At 68.2% G+C, this 16,877-nt stretch overlaps 1 protein-coding gene across 3 annotated transcripts; it reads left to right on the top strand.

The window, feature by feature from the left end:
* The first annotated feature begins 452 nt into the window (after positions 1–452).
* On the top strand, positions 453–12,237 carry MIDN (midnolin). Of its 3 annotated transcripts, none has more exons than XM_030966825.1 (8): positions 453–791; positions 2,684–2,909; positions 3,921–4,008; positions 4,308–4,370; positions 8,842–9,228; positions 9,697–9,829; positions 9,934–10,236; positions 11,469–12,236. In XM_030966825.1, exons 2-8 carry the CDS (start codon positions 2,692–2,694, stop codon positions 11,732–11,734), a joined length of 1,458 nt encoding a protein of 485 aa, XP_030822685.1. In that variant the 5' UTR covers positions 453–791; positions 2,684–2,691; the 3' UTR covers positions 11,735–12,236. The 3 variants fall into 3 exon arrangements, with proteins under 3 accessions (XP_030822685.1, XP_030822686.1, XP_030822684.1); XM_030966826.1 differs by lacking the exon at positions 453–791 and adding an exon at positions 2,180–2,587 and having other exon boundaries at positions 11,469–12,237; XM_030966824.1 differs by lacking the exon at positions 453–791 and having other exon boundaries at positions 2,180–2,909.
* Positions 12,238–16,877: the final 4,640 nt, after the last annotated feature.

Raw genomic sequence — 16,877 nt, 5'->3', positions numbered from 1 at the left:
CGGGAGGAAGCAGCTTCTGCCCCTTGGCACCCCAGAACTGGTGCCCACCAGCCCGTTTGTCCCTTGCTTTAAAGCCCTGTAGGGCTAAGTCTGTGTCCCTGCTGACAAGTGGGTGGTTGGGCAGAGGGAATCCCTGGGGGAGGAATGGTCCAGCCTTGTTATTAGACATCAGAGAGTCTCCACGGGCAGCAGCTTTGACGCCTGGCTCCCAAGGAGAGCTCAGCTCATCCATTCCCTGCCCACGGCCTGACTTTGACCCACGGGGCACGCAGAGGGGGAGAAGTGTCCGCTCTGTCCCCTCCCCACCATCCGCGGAGGGCAGCTCGCCCCTGCCCTGCCTGGAGCCCGGCAGGGGCTGAGACGCCCCCGGTGGGCTGATACCGAAATTAGAGGACGGCGAGTCGGGAACCCGGGAGCGGGATCCGAAACGAGGGGGCAGGGGCTGGGACCCCCGTTCAGAACTGAGACCCTGGGGCAGAGAGCGGGACCCCCCGCGGGAGCAGGTGCGGGTACGGCCGGGGCAGGGGCCGTGGCCGTTGCCGGGGCCGTTGCCGAGGCCAGACCGGTCCCTGCCCCCGCCAGGCTCCACCCCGGGCGGTGCGGGATAAAACTTCGGGCACCTCCCCGGCAGCTCCGCGTCAGGGCTGCGCTCGGACCGGCTGCAGCGCTCAGGAGGTGACACTGCACCCACCGCCACCTCCCCCCGGGACGTTTCTGGGGTCTCTCTCCCTCTTCCTGCCACCGGAGGCAGCTGAGCTCCCGCCGCGCCGGGATCCGCGGGGCCGTGCTCGGTGAGTAGAGCCGCGCCGGGCTGCTGGGGGCCCGGGTCGGGCTGCGGGGGGGATCCGCGGACCGGGGACCGCGATCTCTCGGTTGCTTTCCCCGGAGCGGGCGGGGTGGCCCCACTTCCCCGAGGCTCCCGAGGGACGCACGGCAGAGCCCCTTCTTGGGTCGTTCGGGAGCTCTGCTCACCCTCAGGCACCCTCCGTGTCCTCGGTCACCTGGAGCTTTGCCTCCCTCCGGGGAGCGGGACCGGGATCGGTTCTCCTCGCTCCAGCTGCCGGTACCGCGTCCCGGGGAGCGGCTCCTCGCTCCCAAGACCCGACATTATGGGGGGGGGGGGGAAAGGGGGGCTCCCCGGACAGGGGCTCTCCATCCCGGTGGGCGAGCAGCGGCTTTGGGGCGCACCGCCCGGTGGCTCGGTAAGGGCCAGCCGGTGTGCCGGGAAGGGCTCCCCGGCGCGCCGCCGGTGCGGCCCCCGCGGCCCCCCCGGGCTCAGGAGGAACGGCGGGACCGGCAGAGGGCGCCCGCGCTTTGCTGACTCATAGCCCGCCCCCCCAACCCCCCGTGGGTGCCGGGACGGAGCCCCGGGGCTGCGGGGTGTCCGTTCCACTCCCCAGGAGCCGGCAGGCGGGGCTGGGGCCGCTGGGGTGGAGGTTGCAGCTGCGGGACTGGGGGGGCAAGAGCGTGCCGGGGGGTAGAGGGGGCTTAACCCCTCACCGGGACAGTTCCCCGTAGCTGTAACGGCGTCACCGGGAGGGTGACCGGGCGGGTGCGTGCGACCGGGCGGGTGTGACCGTCCGCGGGTGACTGTGCGTGTTCCCTCCCCCCCCGCCCTTTCCGCCTCTGTGTCCCGGCGTCACTCGGCTCCGGGGGCTCCAGCTCCCGCCCGGCCCCGCGGGCAGTCACCTCCCGCCGCGGCCTCCTCCGGTGCGGGGGCCGCTCACCGCCCCCGCCGCGGCGCTCCGGGCCGACGCCTGCCTGTGTCCCGCGTCCACCCCTCCGTGGCGCCTCGCACGCCAAGCCCACGGGCTCCCCGGTGAGGGGCGGTCTGGTACTACCGGAACCGAGCCGGACCGGACCCCCAAGCCCCCCGCACCCCTTTGTTGTGCGCCGGGATTATGAATGGCTCCAGGCGCGGCGCGAGGGCGCGCGGGGGGCGGGGCCGGGGCGGGGCCTGCGCGGCCGCGTGGGCGGGAGGAATCCGGCCGGACCGCCCCGCCCACCGGGCCACGTGGGGAAGCTGCGCCCGCCTCCCATTGGCCGCCGCCGCGGATGTCTGGGCGCTCGGCGAGCTCCCATTGGCCCGCGGCCGCCGGAGGAGCCGGAGTGAATGAGGGCGAGGCCCCGCCCCCCGGGACGTTGCTACATTGTAACTTCCCTCCCCCCCCGGTGCTCCCACGGCAGCGCGAGCGGCGGCCGGTTCGGCGGGTCCGGCCCCAGAGAAGGGGGAGCGAGGCGGCCTCCCCGCCCCTCGCCGCGGCCTCGGGCCTCACCCCGCCCCCAGACACTCCGCACCGAGAGCACAGAGCGGCGGCGAGCAGAAAGAAAGGAGGCGGCAGGCAGGAGCAGGCAGCGCCGCTTCCACCACCCCCCCTTCCCGCGGCAGCCACCGGAGCGGGGCGAGAACGGGAGATTTTATATTTTTTTATTTTTTATATATATATATATATATATATATTTTATTTTCTCCGCCTGGGCTGCGGAGGGCACGGCCGGTGCAGCCCTACTTGGGGACCGCGCTCCCAGCCGCCCGCCTCCTCCTCCCGGCCCCCGCCCGAGGCCTCAGCGCGTAGCCGGAGCTCCCGTAGGTCCCGCCGGGCGTGCGGCGGAGCGGGCCCGGTTCCCTCCTTTGTCCGATCCCCCCGCCGCCCCCCGACACCGACCGCCGCTGCCCCCGCAGGTCGGCGGATGGACCCGCAGCCCGGCGCCAGGAGCTGCAGCCGCGGGGCTCCCGCCTGCGAGGTGGGGCCACCCGAACCCCCCATGAACCTCTACATCCACACCACCACCGGCACCCGCTATGAGCTCTCGGTGCCCGCCGAGGAGACGGTGGAGGGGCTGAAGCGGCGGCTGTCCCAGCGCCTCAAGGTGCCCAAGGAGCGTCTGGCGCTGCTGCACAAAGAGAGGTACGGCACGGCTCGGCTCGGCACGGCACGGCACGGGGGCTCGGCGCGGCTCGGGAGGCCCGGGGTCCCCAGCCCTCCAGAGCGGGGCTGAGCGCGGGGGCGGCCCCCTCGCACCGGGCTCGGCACCGCACAAAGGCTCCCGCCCCCTCCCCCTTCCCGGCCCCATTCCTGTGCGGGGCGGGGGGGGGGGGCAGCCCGGGGGGCCGCGGCGGGGGCGAGCGGGGGCCGGGCCGGAGGGAGGGAAGGAGGGAGGGAGGGGGGCTCCGGGGTGGAGGGAAGGAGGGAGGGGGGCGCCGGGCCGGGCCGGGAGCGCGGCCGCCGCCCCCTCGCCCGGCCCTGCCGGGGCTCCTTTGTGGGCGGCGGGGCCCGGCCGTGCCCCGGCCCTTTGTTCTGGGCTCAGCCCCGGCGGCGGCGCGGCCCGGCCCCCCCCCCGAGCCCCCAGCGCCGGGGGCGGCGGGGGAGCCTTTGTCTGCCGGGGGCCCGGGCCGAGGGGCTGCGCACCCCCCGCGTGGAGCGGGGCCCGCGTGGGGTCGGGCTGGGAGTAACTTGGAGAGTCTTTCCCGGATCAGGGAGGAAGCGGGGGGGACACACGGGGACACCGCATCCATCTGCCGGCACCCGCGGGGCTGGGGGAGCTTGTTCCCAGCGCTGCCTCCCCCACCTACAGCGGTCCCAACTTCTCTCTAAGCGCCCCCCCAGTGTGGGGCCTGTGCCACGAGCCCTGTGCTCCCACCCCCCCCCTCCCTCAGCTCAGCTCCTCTCTGACCCCTCAGCACTGCCCCGTGCCCAAGGCAGGGGTGCCCCACACCGTGAGCACCCCCGGTAGCAGTGGGGTGCCAGGGTTCCCTCCTGCCTGTGCAGGCTGGGGATTTCTTGAGGTAGGGGTGCTCTGGGGGGCTGTTGGTCCCCTGGGAGCAGCCAGACTTGCAGCTGGTGTCCCCCTCTGGTGTGTACCCTCCGGGGGAGCTGCCCGACCTGCACTGACCCTGCTTTTGGCATCTCCTCCCACAGCCGCCTCAGCTCTGGCAAACTGCAGGACCTGGGGGTCGTGGAAGGCAGCAAGCTGACACTGGTGCCCACCGTGGAGGCCGGCTTGATGGTGAGTGGCCTTTTCCTGCTGCTCCCTCCATCCCTCCCACTCGTCCCTGTCTATTATTAAAGCCCCGGGCAAGGATGAGGATGTGATGTGCTGGCAGCCCCGCGGCTCTGCTGCCCCAGCTCTTGCTGAGGAGGCAGCGCTGGGTTGGGCACGGCAGCAGGTTTAGTATTTCACTCCTTTCTCAGGGCTTGTGTAGAAATAGTGGAAGTGACATGTCATCCCTCCCTCCTGCTGCGGACGCCCCCTCCTTTGCTGCATTTGTAACGTTAATCCCCCCCCTCCTCCTTTTTTTTTTCCAGTCCCAGGCGTCCAGGCCAGAACAGTCGGTGATGCAAGCTCTGGAAAGCTTAACTGAAACTCAGGTGAGGGGCTGGATGCCGGGGCAGGATGGAGACAAAGGCAGAGGGTGGGTGGGGAGGAAGGACAGCTGCGGCCTCGCTTTGCTTCCCCTCCCAAAAGCTTTGGCGTTGGTTCCTCGCTGAGGTTTCACCTCCAGCAGGGCTGGGAGTGCTGAGGGTGGTGCCCGGGGCGGGCACCGTCACCCAGAGCAGCGCCGGGCTCGGGGAGGTCCCACGCCGGCAGCCCAAACAAGCCGGGAGGGAGCTGGGGAGGTGAAGTGACTCACTCAAGGTCACGCCGCAGGTTGGTGGCAGAGCCGGGCGGCTCAGGGCCCTGCCCGGGGGTGTGAGGCTGCAGCTCCCCCCAAATGCCCACGTTGGGGTGCAGGCAGCGGGCTGCCCTCTGCCCCGCAGCTGGGGTGGATGTAAAGGAGGCTGGCAGGACCACGCTGGGTGCTCGTGAGGCTGCAGAGCCCGGCCCAGTGCTCAGAGGGATCTCCCTGCTTTCCTTGGAGCCGTCCTTGGGGTGCAGATTGGCCGTGCTGGGGCGTTCTGACCCTCTCCTTGTCGCGATGTAGAAGGGGCCAAGTGGGCGGTGTTGGTGGGGCCGTGGCTGAATTGCTGTGGAGTTGTTGGAGGAGGTGGGCAGGCCTCACTGCTGGGGGGTCTCAGCGGTGGGGTGGAAGCGTTCCCAGGGTGGGAGAGCCGTGGGTGAGCCGTGGGTGTGTGCGCAGCCGCCGGCTCCTGCCGCCAAGGTGGAATTTACCCCCAGCCGTGCAGGCCCCGCTCCTTTGTTTTCCGTCTCTGTTGCTGCTCTGTGAAACTCTTTCCTTCCTTTTTCTGGCCGGTGCTGCAGCTCTGGTTTTTGAAGGGTTGGGGTTTTTTTTTTTTGAGCGTTTTTATCGCCTGAATTCTGGGAAGGGGCTGAGCCCCGTGTGGTGCCAGGGCTCAGAGAAGGGGCTGGTGGGGCTCTGCTGTGCCCCCCCCGTGGGGATGTGCCAAGGGCCAGGCTGCCCTGCCCGCAGGGACCCGCAGTGCCCTTGGCTGCCCGGGGTGACCTTGACTTTTGGGAGCTGCTTTAACCCCATGTGGGGGTAAGCTTGGACTGGAGCCTTAGCGGATCCCCAGTGCCAGACGATGCTGGGGTCCCGTGGAGGCGTTGCCCCATCCCAGCCGGGCTGCAGAGCTGTGGGAGGGGGCTGGTTCTGCCAGCCTGGCCTGGCAGGTCACAGTGCACATCCTGCCCTCAGGGCTGCAGATATTTCTGCTGGGGCTGCACAGCTCTGCTCTGCTGTGGGCAGCGAGGTGGGGCGGACAGGGGAGCCAGGAGCCTGTGGAGCTCAGCGTACCCCCTTTGCACAGGGCTGCGGCCCCCCCAAAGCAAGCACAGCGAGTGAAGGAGGGCGGGTGGGTGGGCCACGGTCTGGCAGCGGCTGCGGGAAGCGGCTCCGCAGCTCCCTGCCCACCGCAGGTTCCTCCGGTTGGTGATTCAGGAAGCCAGGGCTGAGCAGGAGGAACCGCCAGCACCTGGGGGGCGGCGAGGGGGGGGCAGGAAACCACTCCTCCCATTCATGCTTTGCTGGGCTCTGCCTGCGTCACGCAGCCTCCGGAGCACGGGGAGAGCTGAGCCGCTTCCTCTGGGGGCGGTGAGGGGGGGCCGGGGCGCTGCCACCCCCTCCGCAGCCTTTGGGGAAGTGACTGCCGGGCACGGGGGCTTCCTGGAAATGCTCCTGCACTTCCTTCCTTTCTGCCCCCCTCCACATGGCTGCCCCCGCTTTCCAGGGATGGCAGGAAGGCGTTGGGTCCCGCTGCCGGCTCTGCCTTCCCCCAGTCCCTCTGTCCGGGAGTGCTGAGGGGGAGGACCAGAGGAGGGGGATGACACATCCTGATCTTCCAGGGCTGGGGGAACGCGGCCAGGGGGGCTCTGTCCCTCTGCCCCTCCTTGGCACAGACACAACAGAGGTGGCTGGATGAGGGGGGGCCCAGCTGTGCCCAGCTGGGGCTTGGGGGGGCAATTCCTGCAGGGGCTTGGGGGGGCAATTCCTGCTCCCCCTCCCCATCCTTGCCCTGGCCTTGTCTTTACCATCTGGATCTTCTAGGATGGTTTCCTTTGGGGGTGCTGCCCTCCCCATGGGGGCCGGGGCTCCTCGGGCGCAGCTCCAGAGTTGGGGGCCCGGGGGTGCGTGGTGCTGCGGGCCGGGGTGACGCGGGGCCAGGCGTCGGAGCGAGGCGGGAATGCGGCGTTCTCTGACTCATCGGCGTTTCTCAGAAGCAGCTGGGAGACACTTGCCCCATCCCTGCGGGGCCCCGAGCCCGGTACCGTGCAGCTGAGCCCCGTAGGGCTTGGCAGAATCCCAGGGGACCCCTAAGTGCGGGACTTTGGGGGGGCTCGGTGGCTCCAGCCCCCTCGGCTGTCCCGGCCCCCGCGGCGGAGCCGGCTGGGAGGGACGGGGTCCTCCCGGCGTGGGCGGCCGAGCAGGCGGCTGGGTGGGACGTGTTTGCATTGGAGCGGGCTGGTTTCGCCGCAGGGGGGGAGGAGGTTGGCAGCGGCGTGGGGGCGGCTGCTGGGAGCCCCGGGGCTGGGGCGCCGTGGGGACCGGGCAGGCTCCGTGTCCCGGGGGGGGGGCGTGGGACCCCCGTGCGTGGGGATGGATGGATGGATGGATGGATGGATGGATGGGTGCTCGTGGTGCTGCTGCTGGGAAGCGTCGGCAGCGCGGGCCTGGCCGGGTTGGGGTGCTCTGGTTTCTGCTGGCAGAGGGGTCAGGCAGGGCAGGGGTGAGTCAGAGGGAGCGGGAGGCGGCCGCGGGGCCGGCTGACGTCAAGGGGCCCCGGGGAGGTGCACGGGGCTCCCCCGGGCACACCTGGGTGCAGAGCCGGGGCTGTGAACGAGCCCATTCAGGAGCCCAGTGGGAGCAGGGCCCGGCTGGGACCCCCTCCCACAGTTTGGTGAATGGTGCTTGGAGTCCAGCCTGATGCTGAAATGTACCCCTAGAGTGGTTCAGACAGCAACAGCAGGGCTGGGGTGGCCCAGCAGCCGTGGGGGACTCCATGCACGGGCCAGAGCTGGGACGGGACCGAGCAGTGAGGATGGGGCTGCCAGCCTGGCATGAGGCCATCCAGGCTGCTATGGGAAGGGAAACTGAGGCAGGACGGGGCCAGGTGCTCTCAGTGCACGCACACGCATGTGCACACGTGTGCCCCTGTGCACGCCCGCCCGCCGTCCCCTCCCGCCCCCTTGCCCCGTAACCTCCGTGTCCAGAGCTGCAGCGTCTCCTTCCCGCCCACCCCTTCCTCTGCAGCCTCCGCCTGACACGCTCGGGGCTTTGCTGCTGGTATTTTTAAAGCTGCTTTTCCCACGGCTTCTCAGAAGCGGCCTCCGCGGCAGCGGGGCGTGGGGGAGCGGGGCCGGGGCTGGGGGGGCCCCGCTCAGCAGTGCTGGGGACAGGGGGGGCCCAGCACCCCCACTGGGGACCCCAAAGGTGCCGTGGGGTGTGAGTGGGTGATAACAGGAGCTGCATGTGACAGGCTGGGAAAGCTGTGCCCTGGAATAGCAAGGGGGGTGTGTGGTGGAAAGGGGGGGCATTGTCCCCATTAACCCGTCTGGGCTGGCAGGGGTGAGAGGCACAGCCCCCCTGCAGCACACATGGGGGCAAGGGGGGGCTCACGGTGGCTCATGGCTGTTCCAGCCCCCCCTAGAATGTGGGGCAGTGCTTGGGGGGGGCTCCCCTGTTCCCTGGCACAGCTGCCAAGTGATTTATGCGCCTGGGGGGAGGCTGAGGGGTGTGAGCTGGGGGGTGGCAGGTGCTGGGCATTGGGGGCCCCCCACAGCTGCAGCCTGGGGAGGGTCAGGCCCTGGCTCTTGTCTCCACGCCGCAGCTGCTCCATCACCTGCCGGAGCTGGAGCCTCCAGCCTGGGCAGGGCCTGTCCCCCACCCCCAGCTGCCTTGAGGGGGGGGAGGATGGGCAGGTGGGCTGCACTGCTTGAGTCACAATGGTGGGCACTTGGCATGTCCTCACCTGCCCCCTTGTCTTCTCCCTGTGCCAGCAGGGGCACCCCCTCGAGCTGGGGAGGGGGGGACACCCCTCCCGTGCTGGCCCTTGGCCGAGTGTGCAGCTCTGGGCAGTGCCAGCTGCGGCCCCTGCCCGTCCCTGCCCACCGGGGAGGGCAGCCAGGCAAGCAGGCACGGCCACTCGGTGGTGGGGAATAAAGGGCAGGAAGGGCAGAAGGAAGAAAAACACCCCCCGGCACCATCAGCTGATGGAGCTGGCACCGGGCTGGGGTCGCGTGGGGACGGCAGCTGGGCTCGTCTGCCAGCCTGGCACGGGTGAGGGCATGGGAAGGGCTGTGAAAGGGAGTCACCCCTTCTGTGCCCCAGTGACCCATCCCTATAGCCAAGGGAAACCTGTAGGGGCAACCTACAGCACCATGGGGGCAACCAACACCTCACTGCTTGTGCTCTGGCTGATGAGGGTCCCTTCTCTCTCTCCTCAGGTCAACGACTTCTTGTCGGGCCGGTCCCCGCTGACCCTGGCCCTGCGTGTGGGTGACCACATGATGTTCGTGCAGCTGCAGCTGGCGGCTCAGCAGAGCACGGGGCAGCTCCAGCACCGACACCTCATCGCCAGCCGGGGCGAGGCGGGGGCCGGCGCCAGCCCCCACTGCCGGACGCTGCACGGTGCCGGCGGCTCCGGCTTCGCCCGCATCCCCGTGGTGCCCTCGTGCCAGCAGAGCCCGGCCCCCAGCCCCACGCCCACCCCGCCGGCCCCCCCCGTGTACTGTAACGCCCCTCACGCCGCTCCTGTCACCGCCGGCATGTTCCGGTCGCACGGGGCCAGCACGCAGACAGTGAACAGCAGCGTGGTCTCCTCCTGCTCAGAGGTGAGGCTGGGGGATGTCCTGGGGCCTTTGGGGATGGGGGGTGAAGCTGTGATTCTTCCCAGCTCAGCTGTGGTCATGCCTGGCCTCTTCTCAGTTTCCTCATGTGTGGAAATGGGTTGTCCCCAGTTTGGCCTCCAGGATGTCCCCAGGTGCCAGGGAGGGGCTCAAGGACAGGGTGTAACCCCAGCTCTTACCCTGCCTGTCCTCACGCCTTGCCTGTCCCCAAGGGTGGACAGGAGCTGCTGCTGTTGCTTCATTTTCCCCTTGGCACAGCACAGCAGGGTAGGGGGCCTGTCGGGACCCCCAGGGTGGTTCCTTGCATGCCAGGAGAACTGGCACCGGTGCCTGTTCCCTGTCTGGCCTCTCCTGACCTGGCTTTTTGCAGGTTGGCAGAAGGTCAGGAGGAGCAGGGTTGTGTGCCCCAGCAGACCCGCACCCCGAGGCTGATCCGTGTTTCTCCCCTCGCAGGTGGACTGTGGCTCCCGCAGCAGCAGCTCCCCGGGCAGCAGCCCGGCCCCCTCGGCCCGATCCCGCAAGCCTGGGGCGGTCATCGAGAGCTTTGTCAACCACGCTCCTGGGGTTTTCTCAGGGACCTTCTCCGGTACGTGCTGCCCCCCTGAGCTGCCAGGGGGGATGTTGGGGGCAACGGGGCTGTGGATCTGGGGGGGGCTGTTTGTCTCACACCCATTTCTCCCCCACCTCCAGGCACTTTGCACCCCAACTGCCAGGACAGCAGCGGGCGGCCGCGGCGGGACATCGGCACCATCCTGCAGATCCTCAACGACCTCCTCAGCGCCACGAGACACTACCAGGGCATGCCCCAGTCCCTGACACAGCTCCGCTGCCAGACGCAGTTCTCCTCCTCCTCCTCTTCTTCCTCCTCCTCGCCGCCTGCCTCTCCAGACCTCGCCACCAAAACTACCTCAGAGCCGCTGCCGGCGGCCGCCGCCCCCACCCTGCACCCCGTCGTCCAGTGCCAAAGCCAGATCCGGATGTGCAAGCCCAGCGGTGAGTCTGGCTGCCTTCGGTTGGGGTGTGAGGTTGGCACCTCTTGGGGGTCCCTGGTCCATGGCTGGGATGAGCAGAGAGGGGCTGCGAACGGGATGATTGACAGGTGTCAGTCAGGAGGGTCGTGTATTCAGGGACAATCAGCACCCCTGGGGACTCAGGGAGGTCCCCCCACCCACCCTGCATTGTCATCTCTGCCAAGCCCTGTGGGGACAAAGCCGTCCCTGTGTGGGTGGGGGTGTGGGGGAGTGGCAGGTGGCTGTGGTGTCCGTGCTGCCCTGGGAGCTCAGGGCCTGTCCCCGCTGTGTGGGCGGAGGTTTTGGGGTCACGCACACTGTGGCTCCCTCTTTCCAAACCCATCTCCTCACACTGGGCCTGGCTGGGGGGGCACGGCAGCAGCTCCCCCAGCATTTCTGGGTGCACACCTGTGAGCTCTGGGGCCGGAAGGTGTCGCAGGCACCCCGTACCAGACCCCCTGTGATTTGCTTAGAGGAAAGAAGTGAAACCACCAGTGCTGGCTTAGCCCCCTCAGGGATTGCTCTTCCTTCTTTCCTAGCCAGGGGTTGTCCAGGTGGCTCCATGCTGGCTCCAGCCCCTGCTGGTGTGACCGGGTCTTCCAGGGCTGCCCCCCATCCATCCAGGGGGATAGAGGGGGTGTTGTGGTGGCAACCCTGGACCCCAAAAAAAGCTGTAGGCCACTGGGGATCAGCCTGGTGCTGTGATGGGCACCCTATTTTTGGGATATCTAGGGGTCTGTGCCACAGGGGGGCTCTGTGATCCCCCCAGTATGTGGGTTAGGCCACCCTCACCCTTTTCCTTTTGGAGGGCACCTGCTTTAGGGGTGTCCATGTGCCTGTGCCATTGGGGGCTACCTGCTGGGCTGTGGATCAGGGCACCCCACCATGACCCATCCTCCTCCGTTACAGGGGACACCCTGCCTGTTACAGGGACATCCACTTGTCCATGCCACACGGGGCTGCCTGGGGGCTGACATATCCCTCCCTGGCAGCCCCCATGACCCCCTTTCCCCTTTTGGAGGGCACCTGCTCTAGGGGTGTGTGCCACTGGGTGTTACCTGCTGGGCTGTGGATCAGGGCACCCCACCATGACCCATCCTCCTCCATTCCTGCTACAGGGACATCCACATGTCCATGCCACGTAGGGCTGCTTGGAGGCTGGCATGTCCCCCCGCGGCAGCCCCCCGTGACCCCCTTTCCCCTTCTCCCTTGCAGGGGACCGGCTGCGGCAGACGGAGAACCGGGCGACGCGCTGCAAGGTGGAGCGGCTGCAGCTGCTGCTGCAGCAGAAGCGGCTGCGGCGGAAGGCGCGGCGGGACGCCAGGGCTCCGTACCACTGGGTGCCCAACCGCAAGGCCGGCCGCACCAACAGCAACAGCAGCGTCTCCAGCAGCGAGGGCAGCCTGGACCTGGACTTCGAGGACTCGGTCTGGAAGCCGGAGGTCAAGGCCGAGATGAAATCCGAGTTTGTCGTAGCATAGAGAGCCAGGGCCCCGGGGGACTGTGCCGGGGGGTCCCACTGGCTGGCCCCGCTCTGGGGAGGCAGCGCTGGCGTCCTGGGCAGCGACTCCTCCAGATTTGCTGCGACCGGACGCGTTGGGCCGACCTGCATGTTAGGGGGAGCCCCCCATCCCCCTGCTCATTTGGGTTTGGGGAGATGGGGACGAGCAGCAGGAGCCGCCCCCTCCTTGCAGCCTCCCCAGCTGGGGGGCCCTGGGGTGTATGGAAGCTGCTGCTTTGCTGTGAAGAGGGGCACAGCCGGGTGGGCTCCAGCCCCACTTTGTGCCACCCCACCCCGGTGCAGGCAGGAGGAGATGATGAAGTCTCTCTCGGAGGTGCTGGAGCCCCCCCCGATTTGGGGGCCGTTTGTTTTCCTTCCCTTCTATATGTAGCATTGCTCGGCTGTGGGGCTGGGCCCCCCCCGGGGGGACGTGTGTGCCTGGGCCCCACCGCCGCAGCCTGGGGAGGGGGGACGGGGGTGGGGGGGGCTTTGTTTTTTGGGGGGTGTTCATTTTGTTTGGGGAGGGAGAAGCCAAGGCGCCTTCCCTCCGCGGCCGAGCCCAACTTCCGAGTCCCTGGACTCCTTCCCACCCGCCGCTTGGGTGGTTGGTTTTTTTTTTTTTGTTCCTTTTTTAATTTAAAAAAAAACCAAAAAAGAAGAAAAAAAAAAAGAAAAAAAACCCTGAATAAGTAACCCCAAACTCGGTCCCGGCTGCAGGGCCGGTATTTATAGACATTAATGACCCGACTGAGCCAATACTGACATAGTCTTCATAGGCCGTAGGATCCTTTTTCTCATCCGACTTGGATTTTTTTCCGTCAGGATCTGTGCAAATAGAGCCCCCACGTGATGTGTTTTTTGTCTGTAAAAGTCTTTTTTTTTTTTTTTTTTTTGTGTGTGTGTGTTTTGGGGGAAGGGGGGGCGGGTGGGGAAGAGCAAGGCTTTTTCGGTCTTTAATATTTTATTTTTTATTTTTGAAATAAACTTGGGCAGTCTGGATGCAATCGTGTCTGGTGTCGGTGTGGGGTGACAGGAGCTGCTTGGGCCACCCCAGCAGTGCCAGAGGGACATGGCACAGCCACAAGTGCCCCGTATCTGTGCACATACCTGCTCAGCACCCACATTTGTACCTCAGGAGGAAGGAGGGCAGTGATGCTCCATCCTCCCTGGCAGGGGAACAGGTCTGGGGTCTCCTTGAGGTGTTTTCAGCACTCTCTGGGTGCCAGACCCCAACCTGTGGGTGCTCTCAGACTCGGTGCTCCCAGTCTCATCCCACTGGCCACTGCCCAGAGGAGCTGGGCCGGTTGCACCAGCCGGGCTGGCCGTGAGTGCCAGCTCCCTGCCAGCTCCCTCCCTCCCTCCTGCGTCACACCGGGGTGGCTGCGGGCCGGGGCGGGGGGTTGGTGGCCATAAATGTGGCCGTGCCTCAGTTTCCCCACCTGCCCTTGCCCCGGGGAAGGTGATGGGGTGGGGTGGCTCTGGGGATGTGTGTCAGCACCATGTCAGCCATGCAACCCTCTTCCTGCAGCCCCCAGGAAGCTGGAGGCTGGGGGGGTGTCGGATGCTGTGGGGGGACACTGTGGGCTGGGACACCCGCAGAGCTGTGCTGTGACACCGATGTGGTGACACTGTCACCTCCAGGTGCTACCTGGGGTGGGGTGAATCCCGACTAGGGGCTGAGCTGTGCAGCTGTTATGTGGGGAGGGGGCAGGAGTGGCTGCCCATGTCCCTCCCCTCTGGCATGTCCCAGCTGTGTCTCTGCACCCTGGAGTTGGGGACAAAGAACAATCCAGAGCTCCAGGGACCCTCAGCACCTCACACGCAGGCTGGGAAGCGAGTGGCTCTTCCCATGGGGGGCCCAGTGTGAGCTGGGCAGGGGGAGCTTGGCCAGACCCTGAACTCCCAGGAGCAGCGAGTGCTGGAGGAAGCCGGGAGGCAGCGGAAGCAGCTCAGGTTCCTGCGGTGCCTTTGTGCCGCACCGGGCACCCTGCGCCCCGCTTTGACGTCATTTCGGGTAGAGCAGACCTCGGGCTCCCCCCTCTCCAGCCCCTGCACCCCCCCACACCCCCGACCCGTGCCAAATTTGGCAACGGGAAGAGGCTCCGACCGCGGCAGGAGCAGCACGGCCCTTGTAAGGCAATGGCTGCCGGGAGGGCACGCGGGGGACACGCGTGTGCACACAGGGACAATGCCAGCAGCCACGCACGGGGGGGGGGACACGCAAACAGTCCCGCTGTGGGTGCTCCCCAGTCCATCCTTGGGAGGTCCCAACAGCTGCTGCCTCTCCATGGCTCAGCTCAGGGTTTGGGGGGTCATGGGGGAGCAGGGTGTGAGCTGGGACAGGCCTGGCCCCGCAGCCATGGCGTGGCTTCATGGCACAGGACGGAGCAGGCACCCGCAGGAGGTGTCTGTGGCACAGAGAGACGAGCCAGGGCGCAGGGCGCTGCCTTGTGCCACGCCACAGGGTGACATCGCCACGCCACAGGGTGACATCGCCACGCCCAGGACCCCCAGATGCTGCTGATAACAGGGGGGTCACTGCCCAGCCCAGGTGTTGGCATGGTTCACACCCCCTGCACCCCATCCTGGCTCCTCTCCCCGCTGCCCCCAGCCCTGCCCGGCCGCCAGCACTGCTGCCAGGCTGTGCTCATCCCAGTGCTCCCAGTATGGAGCAATCCACAGCGCCAGCAGTGCCCGCTGTGGGGGCAGCGTGGCTGTCACCTGCCAGGTGTGTCCGTGCACCCACAGCCACTGGGTGGGGACAGCTGCACCGGGTGCCCCTCTTGTCCCTCTGCCCAGCCCTTGCCGCAGAGGGCGTGCCAGGAAACACCCACGGCCGCCGTGGCTCCCGGCACACCCGTGGGCCCTGTGCACGCCCACGGTGCCGGCCCCGCCGCGGCCCCGCGGTGCCGGGCACACCCCGGCACAAGCATGCGCGTCAAGCCTTGCACGCCCAGCCCTTGCACACCCACCCGCTGCACCCCACAAACCCACCCGGCCTCCCCGCACCCCCCAGCCTGCAAACACGCCTGCGAACCCCTCGTGTACCCGTGAACCTGTGTGGCCGTGCTTTGTGTGCCCACCCACGACCCCCGCCTCCAGCCCCTCCCGGCGTGGGGGGAACATCACGCAGCCCCCGGCCCGCAGCCCCCCGGAATCCCTCCGGCTGCACCCGGCGCTGGCTGCGGGCGAGAGACGGGGTTGGCACGGCGGTGCCAGACGCCGGGTGGGCGACGCTGCTGCTGCCGCGTGTCCCTGGCACGGGTTGGGAACACGGCGTCTGCCGCAGCGGGGTCCCGCGTGGGGGCGAGCCCAGGCCCCCGCGTGGGGCTGCAGACAGTCCGCCCATCACCCAGCTGTGGGGCACCTGCCAAAGCTGGGGCACCCATGGGTGCCCTCTGGATGTCCCTGAGGGTGCAGAGGGCTCCCCGAAAGGCTGAGCCCCCACGCCAGATCGCGGTGCTGCTGTGGGCCCGGCAGTGCTGGTGTGGGGTGCAGAGGAGGCCGTGGAGGGGGGCCCGGGAGCTGCCGGCGCAGGGATGGATCCTGGAATTAAAAACATTCCAGGAACTGACTTTGAACCAGATAAAATAACAAGCGCCGTGAGGAATGTCTCACCCCGCCCACCAGCCGCGGCCCCACGGCGCTCCCCACAGCGTCCCACTGCCCCACACGTGTCCGCGGGCCCTTGCACACGCGTGTGCACGCAGCCAATGTGCACACATTGGGCAGGGGATGCCGGCGTGCCCAGGCTGCTGGGGGTTCTGGGGATCTCCGGGAGCGCTGAACACCCCCGGCTGCTGCGAGGGGCTGCAGCACACCTGGGCTGGGCTGTGGGGATGCACACACGGCCGGTGTGCAGCGCACACGCGTGGAACACAGCCGGACACGCGTGGCTGTTGTGTGCACAGCAGCCCCTCCCCGCCCATGGTGGGGCAGAGGGTCCCCCCGTGTCCTCGCCAAGCCCGGGGCCTCCCCGGCTCCCCCAGCCTGGCCGGCAGCCGCGGCCCGAGGAGCCCGGCGTGCATGGGCGGTGACATCACGGGGGCGGCGGGCCCGGGGGCTCGGAGCCAGCCCAGCCCAGCGGACCCCCCCGCCCGCCGGGCCCGAGGTCGCAGCGGGGCCGGAGCAGCAGCAGGAGCCGCGCTGGGAACCGGTTCTGGTTGCGCTGCGTGTCCCAGCCTGGCTGCCTGCCCTTGACAGCAACAAAAAAACCCCAAATCTTCCTTTCCCCCTCCTTTTGGAGAACACCCCAAAAGCATCTCTCAGTTGAAGTGTTCTGGGAGGGGGCACCGGCTTAGCTCCTTCTTTTGCCCCCATTCACATCCACAGGGGATGGCGTTTAAATGGCTCTGGCGACACTGGCATGGTTGAGGGGTCACCCCCGAGTGACCCTGAGCCCACAGCCTGTGCCGTGGGGGTCTCGTCCCCACACCGTGGCCCCGGGCAGTGGGGCCAGGGCAAACACGGGGCTGATGGGGACACGGGGCCAGAGGGCATCGCCGGTGCGTCACCGTGTTTACGAGGACCTCGAGGAGCTCTCGTGACGTCCGTGCTGGTCCTGCCAGCCCCGGCCCTGCCAGGTGGCTCAGTGCCACCCCCGCCCCGCTACCCTCCGGCCACCGCTCAGATTTTCGGGGCTGGCACGAAGCCACCTGGCCCCTGGGCTCCGGTGGCGCGGGGGGCACGGAGCGGGGTGTCCCCCCCTCCCATTTACAATGTCACCATGTCACCGTGCGAGCGGCAGATGGGGCGTGCGCGGGGCTATTTATAGCAGCGGGACCCACAGGTAGCGACGGTGCGTCAGAGCGGTGACGCAGCCCCGGCGACGCTCGGCCGAACGCCCCCGCAACCGGCTCCGGGGCCGCCCCCCCCCGAGCCCCCGAGGAACGGGGGAGGTCCCCACGTGCGCTGGGCACAGCTGGAGGATGCGGGGAGGGAGATTGAGAGGGGCATGTGCCCGCACCGCCCCCAAATCCGTATGTGCGTGTGCATGTGTGTGTGCACATGGTCCCTGAGAGTGGATGCTGCGTCTCTGCGTGTCCCAAGCTGTGTTGTCACCGCGTGTCCCCACGCATGTCACCGCGTGTGTCCGCTCCTGCGTCCCCCAGGTGCGCGCGCAG

This window comes from Camarhynchus parvulus, chromosome 28 (genome assembly GCF_901933205.1).
Source record: "Camarhynchus parvulus chromosome 28, STF_HiC, whole genome shotgun sequence".
NCBI classification, from domain to species: domain Eukaryota; kingdom Metazoa; phylum Chordata; class Aves; order Passeriformes; family Thraupidae; genus Camarhynchus; species Camarhynchus parvulus.
This window is presented reverse-complemented; position numbering and strand designations above follow the sequence as displayed.

Coding starts and splice junctions, on each gene's coding strand:
- MIDN (XM_030966826.1), top strand. CDS start 2,692: ATGGACCCGCAGCCCGGCGCCAGGAGCTGCAGCCGCGGGGCTCCCGCC. Junction 9,229..9,696: donor TGGTCTCCTCCTGCTCAGAG/GTGAGGCTGGGG, acceptor CTCCCCTCGCAG/GTGGACTGTGGCTCCCGCAG. Junction 10,237..11,468: donor CCGGATGTGCAAGCCCAGCG/GTGAGTCTGGCT, acceptor TCTCCCTTGCAG/GGGACCGGCTGCGGCAGACG.